This window comes from Dermochelys coriacea, chromosome 14 (genome assembly GCF_009764565.3).
Source record: "Dermochelys coriacea isolate rDerCor1 chromosome 14, rDerCor1.pri.v4, whole genome shotgun sequence".
Classification (NCBI taxonomy): Eukaryota; Metazoa; Chordata; order Testudines; family Dermochelyidae; genus Dermochelys; species Dermochelys coriacea.
In genome coordinates this window covers 39,333,351-39,353,893 of record NC_050081.1, presented here as the reverse complement: position 1 = coordinate 39,353,893, position 20,543 = coordinate 39,333,351, and the positions used below count along the sequence as shown (strand labels likewise).

The 20,543-nt window shown below is 59.4% G+C and overlaps 2 protein-coding genes across 2 annotated transcripts; both read right to left on the bottom strand.

The window, feature by feature from the left end:
- Positions 1-2,487: 2,487 nt before the first annotated feature.
- On the bottom strand, positions 2,488-9,836 carry LOC119842580 (zinc finger protein 664-like). The gene is made up of 3 exons (XM_038370931.2): positions 9,614-9,836; positions 8,914-9,021; positions 2,488-7,785 (listed from the first exon to the last, which is right to left on the bottom strand). The coding sequence occupies exons 1-3, from the start codon at positions 9,819-9,821 to the stop codon at positions 6,692-6,694; spliced, it is 1,410 nt and encodes a 469-aa protein (XP_038226859.2). The 5' UTR covers positions 9,822-9,836; the 3' UTR covers positions 2,488-6,691.
- A 5,304-nt stretch (positions 9,837-15,140) lies between these two features.
- On the bottom strand, positions 15,141-19,770 carry LOC119842581 (zinc finger protein 70-like). The gene is made up of 3 exons (XM_038370933.2): positions 19,536-19,770; positions 18,895-19,002; positions 15,141-16,969 (listed from the first exon to the last, which is right to left on the bottom strand). The coding sequence occupies exons 1-3, from the start codon at positions 19,753-19,755 to the stop codon at positions 15,921-15,923; spliced, it is 1,377 nt and encodes a 458-aa protein (XP_038226861.2). The 5' UTR covers positions 19,756-19,770; the 3' UTR covers positions 15,141-15,920.
- Positions 19,771-20,543: the final 773 nt, after the last annotated feature.

The following is a 20,543-nucleotide window of genomic DNA, read 5'->3' as shown; positions in this document are numbered from 1 at the left end:
CTATTTTCGTGTTCACTGTGAGAATGTGTTCACGGTGTGTTCACGGTGAGAATCCCTCCTCCCCCAGCCCCAAAGAGACCTGAGAACCGACTAAGCTGTATTACTCCCCCTCCCCTGGCAGGGACTGGCTGAGGGAAGACGTCACTCCAGGAGGGACAGAGACACCCCCAGTCCGATCACCATGTGTGGAGGGCAGCCCAGCTGGGCTGGTCAGTGAAATTCGGGGGGGCAGAGCTGCTGGGGGCTGGGGCATCCAGCTAGGGAAAGGGGATTAAAATTAAGTAGCCTTTGCACAGTTCTGAGAGATGTTCACTGCACAGGGAGCTGGGCTCGTCCTGTCCCTTCTCCGTGCCTCAGTTTCCCCTCTGTAGGAGAAAGACGACAATACTCTCCTCTGTAAAGAGCTTGGAGATCTGTGGATGACAAGCCCTGTGGAGGGGCTGAGAACCACCATGGGGCTGCACGACTGGGCCCATGGGCTGCAGGACTGGGCCCCGGATTTGAGGCATTTAAATAACAAGCAGCCATGGCAATGAAACAAGCCTTTATTTTCAGGGTACAGGCTTCAGACTCCCGTCTGTAACTAGCAGACGGGTTCTGTAGATAACGTCTGTAGATAACGTTGCAGAAACCTCCATCCTGTGCATTACGATAGTGCCTGCCAGCCAGTCCCAGCCCAGGGCCCCAGTGCCAGGCGCTGGACAGACAGGCTCTACCCCAAGGAGCTGGCAATGTACACAGACAGGACAGTAACTGTGGCAGGGGACACTGAGGCACAGAGATGGCAAATGCCTTGTCCAGATTCACCCAGTGGCAGAGCTGGGAATAGAACCCGAGTCTCCTGAGGTTATGACCTGATCCTATTCCCCACCCGCCTTTGGGCTAAGTTCGTGGGCCAGAAACACACCACTACAAAGTCATTTCCGGCTTGCCTGGAGCTGCGTTCCACCCATCCTGGGCTCATTACTGACTCCTGGTGGCAAACCCAGAACCACCAGGTAGTTGCACTAGGTTATCAAGAGTCACTGAGAGCAGGCCATAAAACACCAGGGAAAGGCTATTGTTTCAATGCAATGCACAATTGGCCTGTGGAACTCATTGCCACAAGATGTAGCTGACATAAAGAGCTTAGCAGGACTGGACACTCCTATGGCTAAGGAGAGCATCCAATGCCGAGTGGTTTTTTTAAAAACTGATCCCTAGAAACAGGTTATTCCACAATTGTCCACAAGGGGGCATCCTACACCTGGAGCAGCTGGCATTGGCCACTAGCAGAGACGGGATACCGGGGTAGATGGGCCTGTGGCACAGCGTGGCCCTGCTGGCACCTTGCTCTCAGTCCCGTGCTAGTTCCCCCAATAAGGCATTTGCTGCTGAGTACTCAGCACAACATTCCCCTTCCCGGGGCTCCGTGTGCTGAGTCTATGAAATAGCCTCCATTGGCCCTTCCAGCATAGACCCTTTCCTCTTGGGGTTCCCAACTCCCCCCAGCTCTGGGTTCCCAGGCCCCTCTGAGCCAGGGAGCCCTGTCTGTGCCCCCGCAGCCCCTGGCCTCTCCACGGAGTCTTTCCCGGGGCCACCTCCTGCCCTGCTCCCATAGCACCATCCCCCGGTAAGGGATCCCCCAGCCCTCCTCTGTGGGGCTCTGCACTGATCCCCACAGGCACCCCTGGCCCACCAGTGTCGGGGTTCCAGCCCCTCCCCCCCACAACTGCTCCTCTTGCCTGCCTCAGAGTCAGCTAACAGCTGGTTTTTCTCCTTGTCAGGCCTAGAGGGTTAAACCTGACCCCTGAATACCCAGTGTTGATATTTCTTTAATTAGCAGCCCTACAGCAATGGTCTAATGGACCAGCTAGCATGAAACCAGGCCCAGACCATGCTAAAGGGCAGAATCACCTTTCCCTGAACCTGCACTGTCGTAAAGACTGTGTACCTGCCTTTCCCCTCCTCCTTCCTGAGCCAGAGCCCCCTCTGGAGCCAGGGATTGAATCACTTCCGTCTGAAGAAGGCACACAGCAGTGAGACTAGATGGCAAACAGATACCCCATGCTCCAGTATTCGAGAGAGTCATTTACTCACCCACCCCTCCCTTGTGCTTGGACAGCTCCAATGCGGAAGCCACGATCCTAGGCTAAAGCATTGACCAAATCGGGCATAAGATGTAATTCGATCACGGGCTCCAGTCAGGTTTCGTTTTAAACCAACTATGTTCATCGATCTCTGAAAAGTTGCATGGAAATTTACAAACGAAGGCCATAGTGTAAGTCTTGTGTCGCATTAAACACAGTCCTTGTAGCTAAGACTCGGCCGTACAAGGCACCACTGTCCAGGAGAGATGAGGTCACAGCTATTACACCAGATTCCCTTCATGCTGGGGAGATCTCTCATCTCTACACTAAACCAGACACTGGTGCCGTTCTTGTAATGTAAACACTTTGAGATAGATGTACACCAAGAAATGAATTAATGTCCAAGTTCACATCAAGGTTCCCAGATTTAAATTAGAATTTAATTCTCAAGGTAACAACTCTCAATTCCTTTTTTGTAACAAAATCCTACAATTTGCCTGAATACATATAACTAAATTTGTTATAATTTTTGTTTATAATTAGTTTTTTTTATTAGCTTAGAAATAATTTTTGGTATTAGTATGAGAATTAATGTGGAAGTGTATCTTTACATACTACTGATCTAGAGATGGTCTATACAGGAATTGTTATTTTAATTACAAATGTGATATTACACAATATTATGAGTTAGAAATAGAATTTTTGCTTATTTTACTAATGTTTTAAATTATTTAGGATAATGCCTGGGATAGCCAGGATATTTTAATTACTGGGAACATGGAGATTGTTTTGATAATAAACCTAGAAGTTGTTTAAAATTACAATCAAATTGGGGAAAACTTCTTATTCTTAAGAGAAAGATGGAATGAACTCTCCTCAAATTAAAGTTAAGAACAAGCAGAAAAAAGAACAAACCATGAAACTCTGCAATTTAGCAAAACTCCCAGAAAACCACGTTACAGCAGAAGATCTCTTTCTATGCTGAAATGGCACAGGAAGTAACAACAGAAAGTCGAGCCAAACGACTTTTAAACGACTCGGTCAGTGTATATTTGAATCAACAGTGCTGAAGCCGCTAAGAAATTCCCAGGGAGGCCGGACGCCCTGGAAAGGTGGGTATTTCTGGATCCAGCAGGCCAGCTGGATAGGTAAGAAACATGCAGTGACACTTCGACCTGCCAAGTGGACAAATTTACAATTTGCAACTGAATCTATCCCAAAATCCGGGCCTGCCCAATGGCTGATGATTGACACAATAAATTAATCGGTTTTTGGAATCGAGCTAGCCCCTCAATACAACTAAATAGAAAAATAACTATATACAAAATGTTGCAAAATCCCAGTTTGCTGGATCTGTCTGTGAAGAGACCCAACTCTCTTCCCCTGAGAGCAGCCTTCATCTAAAGCCCCAGAGGTCTGGAATGCCCAGGCATCTCGCTCCTGACTCGGGAAGAGCCCTCCTACACACACAAAGGTCAGGAACTTTGCTCTCCCGAGAGGGAGTCTCTTTTAACTAAAAGTCCTTTATGGACAAGAACCTGGGTTTTGGAACCTTAGAGGTCCAAAGTCCCAAATACACACAACCCGAGGAAAGAAAGTGCTTGTCTGACTAGCCAAACCTAGCTACGTAAAAATACAATAATAAATCCCCATCCCTACCATCAGGCCAGGAGACTTTGGACACCAAAAGGAAGGTGAGAAAACCATCCCCCTTTGCACCAAAGCACAGGACGATTGAACAGGCCGTGCTGACTGCGACGGTTCCACAGGGAATTACTGTGCTTTGAAGGAAGTCAGACTTTGGCCCTGTAAAGCACACATCTTCCAGAACCCTGATCTCCCTCCTAGTTCAGATTCGTGTCCCAGAAATCCAGATCGTTGTCTTGGATCTTTGCATTGAAATTGAAATTGAAGTTCTGCGTTGTCTTATTTAAACGCAGCTCCTAACTTGAAGTGCTACTGAGAACTAGCAACGTCGTTAGGTCACTTGTTCTGCTCTGCCCGGTTTCTTACTCTCCCCTGCAGCCATCCGGTCTCCGCAGGGGGAGTGAGAATTGCCAGAGAGTCGTCTCAGATCTCTCCCTTGTAACGTGACACTATCGGTGAGATCGCAAAGCTACCCCCTAACTGCCAAACCTCACTTCTGTTTTAGTTGTGGGAGAGAAACTTGAGAAAACTTTCATGCTGACTTGAACTGGGGTGTGTGTCTGAACTACAGAGACATCTAACGTGTTAATATCTTACACGCTGCACTAGCCTCCGTCCCGTTCCTGTGCACTCTAACTGAAAGGTTGCTGGTTTCTCTGTGATTTCAGATACTAAGAGGACAGTTTCTTCTTTTTCTGCACATTATACTTCATATCTAGAGAAAGTCAGGCTGGGAGTGAGGTGCAGATTTTTACCAGTGAGGGTAACTAATTTACCAACGGCTGGGGTAGATTCTCCATCCCCGACAATGTTTAAATCACAACTGGCTGTTTTTCTCAGAGATCTGCCCTGTTATTGATCGTAGGGCAGGTCTCTGGCCTGTGCTATCCAGGGGGTCAGCCAGATGATCACAGTGGTCCCGTCTGGCCTTGAACTCCACCAGTCTCCATGTGCTTTGCCTGTGACCCTCTGCATCTAAAGGCCTTGCCCGTATGCCCGTGACCTGGAGGACAGACGCGCCTTCACTCCTCACGCAGCCTTCCCCAGTGGCTCGCCTTGCCAGGCATTTCAGGGCACAGCCCCACACACCACCGGTCTGAGCCATGTTACTATCTTCTGCCATTTCCAAACTTCTGCCTGTGAACGCCACCGAACCAGAGCTGACCCCTCTGCCAGTCTTGGGCCTCTCCCCAGCCTTTGCAGTCCGGCACTGCTAGCCCCACATCGGGCACTGCTAGCTCCACATGCTGCAGCCACTGGGCTCTGCTGCATTAACCCCTCATCCACCAGCAGCACAGACAGCGTCAGCTTTTCCAATCCTGGCAGAGGCTTTGATCCCCCCAGAGTTTCCAGCTCTGCTTGTGGGGGTGACAGACTGTTTCTGCCGTCCCTGTCCGGCTGGGGCTGCTGGGACTCTCTTCTTCCCCTCCCATCAGTGACAGGCTTGGCCTGGCTACAGGTCCAGTTGGGGGGAAGGGGGGACACACCTCAGCCCTGCTCAGGGTCCCAGCAATCAGGAGACGCCCCCTCCCATCCTGGGGCGCCTGTTTCATCCCTCTGGCATCAGCACAATTCCATCGGACACTCATCAGCTGCCTCCCATCCCTCCCCAATGCAGAGCATTCACAGCATCTGCATTCGGGTCTGAGAAACAAACCCTGCGGCCCCCAGCCCTGTACTGCCGTCCTCCCACGCTCCCTGCCTGCCCCTACCTCCCCGCCACTGCAGGGATGAGGGACTTGCAGTCTCCCCCATCCCCTCTGGGTCAGCTGCTAGCTCTCAGTCCATGACTCTCACCCTCAGCCAACAGAAACCCCGCAGCCCACAGCCCTGTACCGCCATCCCCCCATGCTCCCTGCCTGCCCCTACCTCCCCACACTGCAGGGATCCGGGACTCATGGTCCACCCCCCACACACCACTCTCAGTCTCTCACTCCCGGTCCGTGACTCTCACCCTCAGCCGACAGAAACCCTGCAGCTTCCCGACGCAGCGACTCCTGGTCTTTTCTACATGGTTTATTGCTCACTTGCAGGGTCTATCCCGCACTGAACTCTCTGAGGAAGAGGAAGAGGTGAAAGGAGGCAAAGGTATGTGCAGGAGAGACCTGGCTAGACTCCTGGCCCGATTGGGCGGCCTCGGCCATCCCGGGATGACGTCATCGGCCTTTTATCCATTGAGCTAGAATGGAATGCCTCATCATAAATACAGCTTGTTAAATACAGCCGGGAAGGGGGTGACAGCACTTGCCAAGTCCCCCAGGCAGCTCCTGACAAGGGCTCCGGGTACCCCGACAGGGTGCACAGTGCCACGCTCCTCGGGGAGACACAGGGAAATGAGAGCGAGTGGGACTGGCTCCCCGTCCTGCCAGCCAAGCCCCGGCACAGCCCATCACACGTGAGCCACCCCAGCACCCAGCTCCCTGGGGAGCACCAAAGGGAGAGGGCAGCACCCCCCAGGACAAGGCTCCAGCTGGGCAGGATGCAGCCCCCGTGTTTTCCATGCCTGGGGAATCAGAGGGAGGTGGCAGGTTCCGGGACCCAGCCATGAGGAGGAGCTGATCTGGGCTTGGCAGAGCCAGAGGAGGGGTCTGATCAGCTGCTAGCAGGGATGGGGTGGCCGGATACTTGGGAGAGGTGTGAGGGCATAGGGGAGCGCACTCCTCACTCTGGCTGGCTCTAGCAAGGCAGCGAGGGGGTCTCCTGCCTCATGTGGCATCTCTGGTGGGCAGATACCAGGGGGACTAGCTGGCCCTAGCAGGGGTCGAGGGGGTCTCATGCCCTGTGTGGCGTCTCTGATGGTCGGGTACCAGGGGGACCAGCCGGCCCTAGCAGGGGAGCGAGGGGGTCTCCTCTCCCGTGTGGTGTCTCTGGTGGACGGGTACCAGGGGGACCAGCCGGCCCTAGCAGGGGGGTGAGGGGGTCTCCTGCCCCGTGTGGCGTCTTTGGTGGGCGGGTACCAGGGGGATCAGCCGGCCCTAGCAGGGCGGTGAGGGGGTCTCCTGGCCCGTGTGGCGTCTCTGGTGGGCGGACAGGCCGGTGCCGCGCTGGACGCTCTCCCCGCACTCGGGGCACGGGCGGGCTCTGAGCCCCACGTGGGTCCTCTGGTGACGGCTGAGGTTGGAGCTCTGGCTGAAGGTTTTCTGGCAGCGGGGGCAGTGGAAGGGGCGCTCGCCCGTGTGCAGAATCAGGTGGGTGACCAAGTTGGAGCTCTGGATGAAGCTCTTGCCGCAGTCGGGGCAGCGGTAGGGCCGCTCGGCTGCATGCGTGCGCCGGTGCCGGTTGAGGGTGGAGCTCTGGGCGAAGGCCCGGCCGCAGTCGGCGCAGGTGAAGGGCCGCTCGGCTGTGTGCACCCGGCGGTGCGTCACCAGGGTGGACTTGACGCCGAAGCTCTTCCCGCAGTCGGGGCACTTGTAGGGGCGCTCGCCCGTGTGGATGCGCTGGTGCCGGTGCAGGTGGGAGCTGTGGCTGAAGCGCTTGCCGCAGTCGGGGCAGCGGTAGGGCCGCTCCCCGGTGTGGGTGCGCTGGTGCATGACCAGGTGGGATGTTCGGCGGAAGCGCTTGCCGCAGTCGGGACAGCGGTAGGGGGTCTCGGCCGTGTGGGTGCGCTGGTGCCGGATCAGGTTGGAGCTCTGGGCGAAGCGCTTGCCGCACTCGGGGCAGACGTAGGGCTCCTCGCCTGTGTGGACACGCCGGTGCGTGGTCAGGTCCGAGCTCTGGCTGAAGCCCTTCCCGCACTCGGGGCACTTGTAGGGCCGCTCCCCTGTGTGCACGGTCTGGTGCCGGATGAGGTGCGCGCTCTGGCCGAAGCCCTTCCCGCACTCGGGGCAGGTGAAGAGTCTGTCTCCCAGGGAGGCTCTGGGCTGGGCCACAGTCCTGTGGGGGCCCATTAAATACACCCCATACGGCGCGGACTCACCCGGTCTCTCCGCCGCAGCATTGTCCTCCTGACGCTCGCAGGCCGCTCCCCACTGAGGACTCTGGGAACTTCCTGGTAACGTCCCGTACAGTTCTGCTGGCTCCAGACCGTCCTGTTCAGGATTCTCCTCGGTCTCACTCATCAGCCCCTCGGCTGCTGGGAGAGAATCCAGACACGGGTCAGTCTCGACTTGGAAAAGGGGTGGCAAACCAAAGAACATTCCCCTGTGGCTGGGAATCTGTCCCTCAGCGAGAGACCCGAGTCGGGAGCCCCTGCGGGTTCAGCGCTCATTTCAAATCAATGCACCGTCTGGCTGGGGAGATGATTCACAGCTGCTGTGCTGCCTTCCTGAGTCTGCAGACAAGGAGCGCTGGTGTCTGGGCTGCTGCTCCCCAGAACTTCCCCAGCAGCGGAAGCAAAGGGAAATTGGCAAGAATCTGGTCAGTTTCAGGGCTGCGGGTCAGTTTCACTCTGTCCCTGCTGGGAGGCTCTGAACTTGTAGCTATTCACCAGGGGGACAAACAGACAGAGAAACACACTAGGATCTAGGGATGACGGATGGATGGGGGAGGAGCTAGGGATGGGACTAGACAGACGTCTCCCTTCCTGCAGCATGTGGCCATCACATTTCCAGGCAGCATCCTGGCTGCAGGAGCTCCCTGAGGCCCCCACCGGCTTAAATTGTCACAGATTTTAAGAAAGAAAATAATCCATAGCTATAAGGCAGGTCATGGTCATTATCCCCATCTGTACAATGGGGAAATTGAGGCACGGGGAGGGAAAGCGACTGGCTCGAGGTCACCCTGCAGGACAGTGCCCAACCCAGCTCTCCTGACTCGCAGGCCAGAGCTGTATCCACTAGGCCACGCTGCCTCCTGGTGCCTTTGAAGTGAATTTAATAACGGCACAGCCAAAGCGAGCACACGAGCAAACCCCAAGCATCAGGGCACCCGAGCCGTAGGGCGGGGGTCTCTGAGAACAGGCGGCGTGAGCCAGCAGCTGTCCTCTGGTTCGGGACTCTGGGCTCTGTTCCCGGCCCTGCTGCCGGGTGACCCTGCGCAAGTCACGTCTCCTCTCTGGGCCCGTTTCCCCTCCCGCCCTGTGTCCGTCCAGCCTAGTCAGTCTGGGAGCTCTGCAGGGCGGGGCAGCCTCTGGGGGGTCGTACAGCACCCAGCACAGTGGGATCCTGGCCCACGAGCTCTGCTAATGCAAATAGTAATAACGATACCCCATGTTGTAGGGTTTGCCCTGGTTTCCGACTCGGTTTAAGCAATTCCTCACCTGTGCGGGTGTCTCTCGGGGTCTCCTCATCACCCCGGGGACCTGGGACCCACGGCTCTGCCCCTCGCTCCATCTGGGAGGGCACGTCCGGCCAAGGGATGAGAAATCCTGCTCGAGGGATGGGAACAGGCGAGATCAGGCTGGGGACGTAGCCCCATGTTTGTTACATGGAAGGGTCCGTGATTCTAACGGAGCCCCTTTTCGGACTGGTCCAGGGCGCAGGGAGTGGGGTGGAGAGATACAGAGCTCAACCGGTCTGACCCGGGGCATGGGGAGTGGGCAGGATACCGGACGGGATGGGCCCGTGGGGCTGACCCAGGGGGCAGGGAGGGGGCAGGATACCGGGTGGGATGGGCCCGTGGGGCTGACCCGGGGGGCAGGGAGGGGGCAGGATACCGGGTGGGATGGGCCCGTGGGGCTGACCCGGGGGGCAGGGAGGAGGATACCACCCCGGGGGGTACCACAGCCCCTGGGGTCTCGCTGTCCCCGCTACAGACACCCAGGGTGGGGGGGCTGTGGGAGGGCCGGGGGGAGCTGTGGGATGTTCAGATCTTAGTCACCCCCCCTGCCCGGTGCCCATCAGCCGGTGGGGGCTGCTCCTGCCCCAGGGCTGGATGGGGGTCTGTTCCCCCCCCACACTGCCCCCCATCGCCTCCTGCCCGCCCCCTTCCAGCCCCCCCTCTCCACGCGCCCCCCGCACCTGCCGGCCCCGGCTCAGCTGCTCCCCCGGCGGAGCTCGGCGCTGCCCGGCCCAGGGGCGGCTCCAGCCCAGCGCGGCCCCCGGGCTCCCCCCGCCCGGGCCGGGCGCAGCAGCGGGGCCGGGCGCGGATGCAGCCGCGGCGCTGACCCAGGAAGCGCAACCCCCGGGCGGGGGGGCGGGGAGAGCGGCCCCCGGGATGGGGGGGCATGGACCCGCCCCCGGACCCGCCTCTCCCGGGCGGTTCCCACCCTCCCGGAGGGGCCTGGAGACTCCCGGAATCACAGACCGTGTCTGGGGGGGAACCAGCAGGACCAGGGCCAAGCAAATCGCCCGCGCAGCTCTGGCTGCTCCCCGATCCCATGCTGGGCCCCCCAGTCCTGCAACCCCACCCGCTCAGCTCCCCTGCTCCAGGCTGCCTGCCTGGGGGGCAACGTGGGGCTGGACGGGGCACCCAGATACCCCGGCTTTGGGGCGCTCGCCTGGGAGACCCACCTGCAATTTCCAGCTCGCCCCGCGGGGCCTGGGAGAGCTTGGGCCGGGCCCTGGGGTGACACCCCACCCTGCCGCGCAGGGGGGCCAGGATTCATGTATTAGACACTGGGACCTCAGAGCGACCCGCATGACCCCAAAGAGCCGCCGGCGTGTGAACTCCTTGTTTCATTCCCTCGAGTCTCTCCCTAGTTAAGCAGGGTCACAGGGGAGCTATGGGGGGGGGTGATTCTCACAAGAAACATGTTAACAACTTGCAAGTTGATAAGGTCACTGGTTAAGAACACAGGAAAAGCCGGCTGGCGGGTTAATAACCGAGCCGGGTTAATAATTCAATCACGGGGCGTTTTAATACCGGGTGCTGCAAAGAGCCGCAGGAGACGCGGTAAGCAGGCCCTCGGGGCGTGCGAGCTGCAGTCCGAGTATCCCTGCCCCAGAGCCTGCGAGGCTCAGACACGCTGGGAACGGGGGCCGGGAACGTCCCTTGGAGAGACAGAGGCGTTTACACCCGTATCGGACCCCTGCTCCGGCCCAGCCACACCCCTGGATCAGCAGGGGTGTGGGGGAGCAGAGAGGCCACAGGGGAGCCCAGCGGGGGCTGCACAAGGCCCGGCTGGGCCATGGGCCTGGCCTACGTGTGGATCAGGCAGGAGAACTCCCCAGCCCGTGTAGCGGGGCCTGTTATGCAGGGAGCTCCCGGGGGAGGGATCCGTAAGTCAGCCTTAGGGCGAAACCTTCCAGGCCTACGCGGGTCACAGAGCAGAACCAGCAGGTTATACGGTGTCACCGATAAACCCCTCAAGAGCATTTCCTGGGGGGCCCATCGCCCCGTTTACACTCCTGTTCTCTCGGACAAAGGACTCAGGGTGACTGGGAAACGCAAAGCCACTTTAGTCCTCCTGGTTCGGAGCAGGAAAACCCCAAACAGCCCCAGCCCTGAGTGCCAGGGCCCAGTTCCGGATGCTGCATTTCAACCCCGCCCCAGGCCCTTCCCTGCGCCCCGTCCTTCCTTCCTGAACAAGAGAAAACCCGGCTGCCCGTTTTACTAACTGACACTATGGGCCAATTAACCCAGACGCTAGAGAAAGAAACGCAGAGCTGGTCCTAGGGGAGTGACCATGTGCTGGAGGTAGAAAGAAGGGTAGCATGGGGAAAACACTGGGCTATATCTCAGGATGCCTGGGTCCTATTCCTGACTCTGCCACTGAGCTGCTGGCTGACCTTGGGCAAGTTACTCAATCTCTCCGTGCCTCATCTCCCTACTTGCAAATGGGGAGAACTTGTGCTTTGCCTGTTTAGAGTGTAAGCTCCTCGGGACAGGACTGTCTCTTCCACGGGTAGGGCCAGCCGCTGGCACCGGGGGCCCTGGTCCCTAAGACGCTATGGTAACACAATGGCAATTAGCAGAGGCCCTTGACGGCGGAGATCTGATGAGTCTATGTCGTGCCACCTGGAATAGGGCAGCTTCCCTTTAACCAGCCCGTGAGCCTCCCGAAGCGCTCACCGTGCTCTGCGCGTTGGAAGCTGCCAGAACCCAGCCAGGGCCGCGTGTCCGTGTCGTTAACAAACACGGGGGTTTGGGGCCCAGGTTACTCTTGTGTAATGAGTGAATGACACGACGCGCCCAATCAGAGACCCACCCCTGGAGACCCCAGTGCGACCTCGGCTCCCTTCCAATGGGCCTGTCAGACGCCCCGGCCATCTGCACCCTTCTCCCCCCCAGCTTTTCATTTACCATGGGCTCACGCTAGCTTAACCAAAGGAGAGAAACTGCGTAAAGTCACAGCTGTGAACGTACGGAGCCAGCCTGTCCCGGAGCAGCCAAGATGCTGGTGAGCCACTGTCACACCAGCCAGATTGTCCCCGCTAACCAGCATTTACACGCCCAGCTGGCTTGGGCCTGCAGAGATCGGTCAACCGGCGGGGCTGATAGACAGAGGGGCCAGATCCCCAGCCAGTGTGAATCCACCCAGACCCCAAGGGGGTGCAGCCGATTCATGCCAGCCGGGGACCCGGCCCCACCGACCCCACTGGGGCTGCGGCCGATTCACGCCAGCCGGGGACCCAGCCCCACCGACCCCACTGGGGCTGCGGCCGATTCACGCCTGCCAAATCCAGGGCTCTGGGCACCGGGTGGCTCTGCCGGACACCCCAGCCTCAGCAGCTCAGGGATTGACCCCCACTGCTTCCCAGGGAATCAGCCGTGCCCTGGCACACCGGGCTGGTAAAGTCTCTCTGGACAGAACCAGGGTTGGGATAGCAACTTCCAGGCTCTGTCCGACCGCTGGAAATCAGCTGGGTCCTGAGAGCAGAAGAAATGTCTATTTGGAGCCACTTCACCTCCCCGCTGGCACCCCCTGCAGCCAGTGTGGAGGAGGGACTGGTCGGGGCTTTCCCTCCCCTCCCCCTCCCTCCCAGGCTGCTGGAGGGGCCCAAGTGGTGAGGGGGAGCCCTTTGGGGGGCTGGGTAGCCAGGGGGTCAGCAATCACCTAAGGGCACCATGCTCGGACTCCCCGGCGCTTTTGGGGCATTTGTAGGGGCACTGCCCATTGTGGATCCTCTGGTGCCAGCTGAGCCCCAAAACCTGGCCAAAGCTTTTCCGGCAGACTGGGCACTGGGAGGGGCACTCGGCTGTGTGGGTGCGTTGGTGGGTGATGAGGGTGGAGCTGGCCCCAGAGGCCCTCCCGCTGTCAGGACGCTCGCCCGTATGGGTCTGGTGGGGATTGACCCGCTGGGCGCTGTGGCTGAAGCCCTTCGCACACTCGGGACAGCAGTAGGGCGTTTGCCCATGTGGACGCGCTGGTGGGTGACGAGGTGGGAGCTCACCCGGAACCCCTTCCCGCAGGCTGGGCACTTGTAGGGTTTCTCCTCTATGGGCAGGCTCTGGTGCCGGATGAGGTCGGAGCTGTGAGCAAAGCCTTTCCTGCACTCAGGGCACACGTGGGACGCTCCCCTGTGTGGACGTGCTGATGCCTGGTCACAGCTGAGCCCAGGGCAAAGCCTTTCCCGCAGTCGGGGGATTTGTGGGTTCTCTCCCCCGTACCGACGACCTGGTGTCTGAGAAGGTGGGTGCTCTGATGGAAGCTCCTCCCACAGTCCTGGCACCAGCACAGCCTGTCTGCGTTGCACTGACCCTCGGGGCTCCCAGACTCATTCCCTTGGGATTGTCCCGGCACCATCCCACACGGTTCTGCTCGCTCCCAATCCTCCTTCTGGGGATGCCCCTCCTTGCTCTTGCTCGCCGGCCCGTCACCTGCAGGATTCAACGTGTTAAAGCTCCCAGACTGGCTGGGTGGGAAGCAGAATCCAAATGGGGATCCCAGCACCACCTTCCTGAGTCTGCAGCCAGCCCACCTGGTGCCTCTGCATGCTCAGAGCCTCCCCAGCCACAGCAGAGGGAAATGGGCCCAGAACTGGGACACTCACACAGCTGCGTTTGAAATCAGCCAGGTAAAGCACTGGGACGTCTGGCATTTACAGCCTGTTCCACGCATGGCTCTAGCACCATTCCTGGGCTTCTCTCTAGCTGCTACGCGGCTCCCGGCCCCCTCCCGGCTCAGCCCCTTCCCCTGACCTGGCTTGGAGTGCGATTGGGAGTGGGAGCTGATGGGACAGGCAGCCCCTGCTCAGCCAGGAGGAGGGATCCGTGCAATGGGGAGGGGGCTGATGGGAGCTGTACCCCCCAGCTTTGCAGATCCGTCACACCTCTCTCCTGAACTGGGATTGAAACATCCGTCCTGTCTCCTCTGGGCGGGAGTCGCTGTGACTCCCGTGAGCTTGAGCCAGGCCACACACTGCTCTTGGGTTACAGTCATTCCAGTTAGTCAGTGTCCCATGCCATGAGCCTCCCCCATGGGGGAGTTCTTGGTCCCCCGCGTAGGGTGAGGACTGGGGAATTCAGGGACACATCCATGCTGAATTAATCTTTACATAGCAGTGGTAGTCGTTGGACTTTGCCAAAGTCCAAATTTCTTGGTCAAAGTAGAGTCGAGGTCCAGACTCCAGAGACAAGAATAAAAAACAACAATGAAATAAGTCAATAGATTTCAGGGTCCATGAAAACGTGTCTGGTGGTCTGGATTGGGCCTGCGGTCCCTGTTCTAGTGGGACTGACCAGTCAGTGAGATCCTAGGTCAGTGAGAAGCAGATCTCAAGGACGAGGACGGAGTACATGAAGAACTGGGCGGACGGCAGGGACTGGAGAGACATGCGAGAAGGTAGGACAGGAAAGAAGTGACAGTTTGTGTAGCTGTAAATAAGGAAGGGGGCCATGTTTTAATGCCTGGTAATGATAATCATTTCTGCATTTCTTTAAAATTGTTCTGTTTGTGACGTTATGTGTAAACCAGCTAACCAGCAACGGTGCCTTGGGTGACATTAAACAGACTCTGCAGGCGGTCCCAATGACGTTCAGGGTCACAGAGCGAGGAGTGTACAAATGATCAATACCGATATGACTTGTTTAAAACTCACATCGGCTTTCCTGGTAATAAATTAACAAAACCCTGGTTGCAAGAACTACGGGTTTGTATGTTCTGTTAAGTAGATAAAAAGGAGGGATGATTTAATGCTTTTCTGGGATGGGACAGCTAGTTTAAAAGCAACCCCATGTCTTCAAACCACAGATAGAAACCTCTTCGCCCATTCTCCTGATTAGCTGGATTTCTGATGATCCGATCTGGCCCCAGTCCCAGTTCGATCGGATACGCAGGGCTCCGCTGTAACTGTTGTGAATGACCGGGGTATGGGACAGAGCTACACAGACCCTGCAGCCCCCCGAGGGGGGGTCAGGTCATTAGCCCAGGAACCTACAGGGACAATCGGGTTTATAACTTCAGCCTGCCTGGGAAGTAATCACGAAAAGTCAGTCAGGTTATTCTGAATCATGGATGTTACAGACAGGTGCACAAAACCCAGACTGAGCCTGAATTAGTTCAACCGAAAAGGACGATTGATACGGCACTGGGACTGTGTGTGTTAAGGTTTGAACTTAATAGATACGAAAACAGGGGAACGAAGTAACTTACACTAAGTTTGTCCGTATGGAAATAAATTTAATTGGTGAACATAATGATGACGGGCTGGGCTGGGCTGCCCACCACCCCCTTTGTGGGGCCTCAAAGAAAGAGACTTTGGGGGGAAAAACAAAACAACCAGATGGGTCTACTGGAGCGAGTTTCCCCACCCTGGCTGCCACCCCCGTCTCCTGGGATCTTGATCTTGAGAAATGTCGACCCAGCCCAGGCCAGAAAGTGGGACCCAGAGGACACGGCCACCTCCCCCAGCTCCAGCCAAAGCCCAGACAACACCTGGGCTGAACAGGATCGGACGACTGGCTCCAGCCCGTCTCAGCTCCCTTCTCCTGTCCTGTCACGGCCAGCTCTGATGCATCCAGGAGAGGCTCAGACAAAGGGAGTTTCCTCCCCCCAGCGGATGGGAACGGGACCAGGGACGCTGTGACAAGGAAAGCCTGGCTGGCTTCGTACTTCACACTGCAAAGGCTTTACCGGCTTGGACTTTTGTGCTGCGTCATTAAGAAAAGGTTCCCAGGCTACAGGGTTTGCCCTGGCACTGAGCGGGCAGAGGACTCTGCACCCCGACCCCGGCCCTCATTTAACACTGTGTAACGGTGGACAGCGTCTGGGCTACGTTAACCCCTTTGGTCCATTCACTCCGTCCCCCTATGCCGGACTGGCAGGATGGAAGCGCTGATCGGGACTGCCGGGGGCTGCCGAGCCGGAGGAGTCACCGATCGGCCACACCCGATGCCAGCGAGCCAGGCGGCTGGCTAGAGTGCCCTGGAGGGCCAGCCAGGGGGTCAGTCCCCCGCGTGCAGCCGCTGGTGCACCAGCAGGTTGGCTCTCTGGGTGAAGCGCTTGCCACAGCCGGGGCACTGGTGGGGACGCTCGCCCGTGTGGGTGCGCTGGTGGGTCAGCAGGTTGGCGCGCTGGTTGAAGCTCTTGGGGCAGCGGGGGCAGCGGAAGGGGCGCTCGCCCGTGTGCAGCACCTGATGGGTGAGCAGGTTGGAGCTGCGGTTGAAGCTCTTGCCGCACTCCAGGCAGCGGTAGGGCCGCTCGCCCACATGGATGCGCCGGTGCCGGTTGAGGGTGGAGCTCTGGGTGAAGCGCTTGCCGCACTCGGCGCAGGCGAAGGGCCGCTCGGCCGTGTGCACCCGCCGGTGGTTCACCAGCGTGGACCGCACGCTGAAGCGCTCGCCGCAGTCCGGGCACTGGTGGGGGCGTTCGCCCGTGTGGGTGCGCCGGTGCTGCGCCACGTCCGAGTTGGTGCGGAAGCCCTTGCCGCAGTCGGGGCACTTGCAGGGGCGCTCGGCGGTGTGGGTGCGCTGGTGGGCTAGGCGGTGCGAGCTGCGCCGGAAGCGCTTGCCACACTCGGGGCACGGGTAGGGGGCTTCAGCCGTGTGGCTGCGCTGGTGGATGATGAGCTCCGAGCTCTGCCGGAAGCGCTTGCCGCACTCGGCGCAGTGGAAGGGCTCTTCGCCCGTGTGGAGCCGGCGGTGGGTCACCAGGTCTGAGTTCTGCCGGTAGCTCTTCCCGCAGTCTGCGCACTGGTAGGGCCGCTCCCCTGTGTGCACCGTCTGGTGCCGGATGAAGTGCGAGCTCTGCGTGAAGCTTTTCCCGCACTCCGGGCAGGTGTAGAGTCTCCCTGGCCGGGCCGTGGCTTCGCTGAGGTCCATTGTGTCACCCCCGAGGGGAGCAGATTCACCCCCACTCTCCTCCGCGGGGTTCCCCTCCTGTCCCTCGGAGGCTTTCCCCGGCTCCAGACTCCAGGAAATGTCCCCTCCAGATCCTCCTGGCAACGTCTCATTCACCACCCCTGGCTGGGTCACCTCCTCCTCGTTCCCATGCGCTGGAAGAAAGAGAGAATCCAGACACCCGTCACTCCCTGCGCTGGACTCCTCAGGTAAGGGGAACAAACCCAAGGTGTAAAAAATCCCCTGGCTGCTGTGACCGCCCCTGGTGGGAGCAGAGGCCCCAAGCCGGGAACTCCCACAAGATTCAAGCTCTCATTTGTGGCCCTTCTTGTTGGGAGGCTGATTTTGTAGGGAGCCAGGTGAGGCCTCACTGCCTTCCTGAGTCTGGAGACAGGCAGCTCTGGTGCTGCTCAGAGATCCCCCGCCAGCAGGAAATTGAGAAGACACTGGACATTTTCAGGGCTGCTGTGACACTGACAAGAGTCAGGTGGATTTCACTCTGGCAGCGCTGCAGGGGCTCTGAGCACCAACGGTGGGAGCACTTGGGGCTACTCCCAGTGCAGGGCAGGGGGTAGCCTGGATACACTAGGATCCGGGGTGGATGGACAGATAGTGCAGGGTCTGGGGCCGAGACTGGTCCTGTCTCCTTTGCCACAGCAAGTGGCCGCCAGGTTCCCCACACCCCTGACGGGAGCATTGCAGGGAGTCCCAGGTTCAGCTTCTCGCGCAGATGTCAGCGCTTTAGAAATGAACTTAGAAACGACCCTGCAAGTCCCAGGACGTCGGCTGGGCGGGCGTGGGAGCAATCCATGAAAGCGACCGCGCTGCCGGGTACCGGGCACAGCCCGCCAGAGACGCTGGGTGACTAGTCAGTGTCAGCAGGACCCCCACGCGTCACCCCAGGGGAATTACCGATGTGATGGGTGCTGAGGGGCAGTGCGGTCTGGTGGGTCAGACTCACAGAGCTTACGGCCAGAAGGGACCCGGACAAAGATCCCTTTAGTAGCTGCTACTTTCCCCCCCTCCCAGGTACTTAAACACCACAACAAGTCACTCCTCCACCTTTGGAGTCCCGGGCTCTATTCCCGGCTGCATCGCCGGCTGCTACGTCATCTCCCTGGGCTTGTCTTTGCCCCCACACCCCTCCTCTCGCTGGCCTTTCACGCTGCCAGGTCCGCGGGGCAAGGACTGCCTCTCGCTAGCTGTATGTCCAGCTCCGAGCACAATGGGCTCCTGACCTCAGTCCAGGCTAGATGCTCGTCACACATATCGTTATTATTCTTTGTAAGGTACAAAATGAAAAAAGCAAAGAACATAATGAGGTCAAAATCTGGGCGGAGCCCTGGGGAGGACAGGAGGCCTTTGCAGTGATTATATTCCTGCTCTGGGCCTCCGTAGCAGCTGCCCATCTGGAGGTCGCAAAGCACTTTGCAAAGATGGTTCAAGGTGCATGATCTACCTAACAACAGGGAAACCGAGGCACAGAAATGGGAAAGGAGGCATCGGAGCTGGTAACCCAGGTCAAAAGAGCCAACAAAGGTGGTAGATATTGAGATTTTGTGTGTGCGCACACTCACCACCTGAGACACTGTGTGTGGGTCCGTGTCCCCACTGCCTCGTACTATGTACGTAAACACACCTCTGTAACCGTGCGTGTGGAGCGGGACGGCAGCCTGGGGTTTAATCTAATCTGATTAGATGCTTTGCCCTCAATATAGAAGAATTAACACCCCAGCCGCATTTACTCCCCACATCCTGAAATCCCCTCCCTACCCGTGCTGGCTGCAGGGGAACCACCCGGGCGAGAGTCGCTGACGGATCAGTGAAGGAACCACATTTACTAACCGCTGTCCCCGGCAGCACCGTCACTGCGGCCCCTGCTGCCTTGGTGTGTTGTGTGGGTCTCTCACACGGGAGTAGGGCAGAGAAAAACGTTTACACACAAAATGGGGTTGGGAAAAAGGCAGAGGGCTGGGGCAGCACCTGGAAGGCCTGTAAATCCCCTGCTGTTACTGCCCAAGATTTAAAGGCTCCAGGAAGCCAGGGGTGAATTTCCGAGCCCATATAAGCGATTCCTCACCTGTGCGGGCGTCTCTCGGGGTCTCCTCAGCACCCCGGGGGCCTGGGACCCACAGCTCTGCCCCTCGCTCCATCCGGGAGGGCGCGTCCGGCCCAGGGATCAGAAATCCTGCTCGGGGGACGGGGACAGGCGAGATCAGGGCGTGTGACGCGCGGCAGGAGAATATCTGCTACAGGGAACGTCCCATGACTTGAACCCAGCCCTGGCCTGTTCCGGCCCGGGGCACCTGGTCTGACCTGGGGCACAGGGAGGGGCAGGATACCGGGGGAGATGGGCCCGTGGGGCAGACCAGGGATGCAGGGAGGGGGCGAGATGGGCCAGTGGGGGTTACCTAGGGGGGCAGGGAGGGGGATACCACCCCCGGGGGTACCATTGTCCCCACTACAGACACCCAGGGCAGTGGGGGGGCCCGTGGGATGTTCAGATCTTAGTCAGACACACACGGTCAGGCGCTGCCTCCAGTCGGGGCAGAAACACCCCAAGGGACGCTAGTGGGGGCTGCTCCTGCCCCATGGCTGGATGGGGTCTGTGCCCCCCCGCTTCCTCCCTCCCCTTCCAGCCCCCCAACTCCCTCACCGGCCCCACTCTCCCGGTATCCCGCCCGGCCCCGGCCCGCGGTCCCGCCCCGGCCCCCCCCGCACCTGCCGGCCCCGGCTCAGCTGCTCCCCCGGCGGAGCTCGGCGCTGCCCGGCCCAGGGGCGGCTCCAGCCCAGCGCGGCCCCCGGGCTCCCCCCGCCCGGGCCGGGCGCAGCAGCGGGGCCGGGCGCGGATGCAGCCGCGGCGCTGACCCAGGAAGCGCAACCCCCGGGCGGGGGGGCGGGGAGAGCGGCCCCCGGGATGGGGCGGGGGGGAGCAGCCCATGGACCCGCCCCCGCTGCCGGGAGGGGAGCGACGCAGGCAGGGCCCGTCTACACCGCATCGCACACCCGGGGCTGCGGCCCCTGCTAGTGCGCTCGGGGCAGATCTGGGGCCGGGGGCAGGCGGAGATGGGGCCCTTTGTGCAGGGTCTGCGCCCCGCCTGGCCCCCGGGTCTCCCCGTCGCCCGCTGCCCCGGCTCAGGAGTGGGTGTCCCAGAGCCCAGCCACGTTGCCCGGGGAACAGCTGGTGGAACCCGCCCCCCAGGGGAGAGAGACAGGGCTGGCTTGAGGGGGCTGTGGGCCCTGCTTTGCAGGGGGTCCAGGAGGGGGAGCCAGTGTTTGGGGCGGGTAGGGGGAAACAATCTCTCACCCCACAGTCCTGGGCACCCCGAGAGCCCTCGCTCTGCCATTGACTGAAACACCCCTTCCCTCCCTGTAGGCAGCGTCTACACTAGGGCGCAGCCAGGGGAGTGTAGACGTGCCCCAGCCATTGTCTCCTCCTCCCCCACCGGCCAACCAAGCCGTGAGCGGGGACAGGGCGCCTGGCTGCCTGTCCCCCCATCACCACAATCCCCTGGAACCTCCTGGCCCCCACTCACCCCGAGCTCCCAGCTCTGTGGAGGGCTGGGAAGGGTGCTGAAGAGGTGCCAAGGGTGGCTGGGTGGGTGCTAGGGTCCCTGGGTGCGGTACCTGGACCGTGGGCAGAGAGTCTGTCTGTGCAGAACCCTGCTGGGCTGCAGGCGGCTGGGCAGCCCTGGGCATGTCCCGAGCAGGAGACCCCCCCAAGCCAGT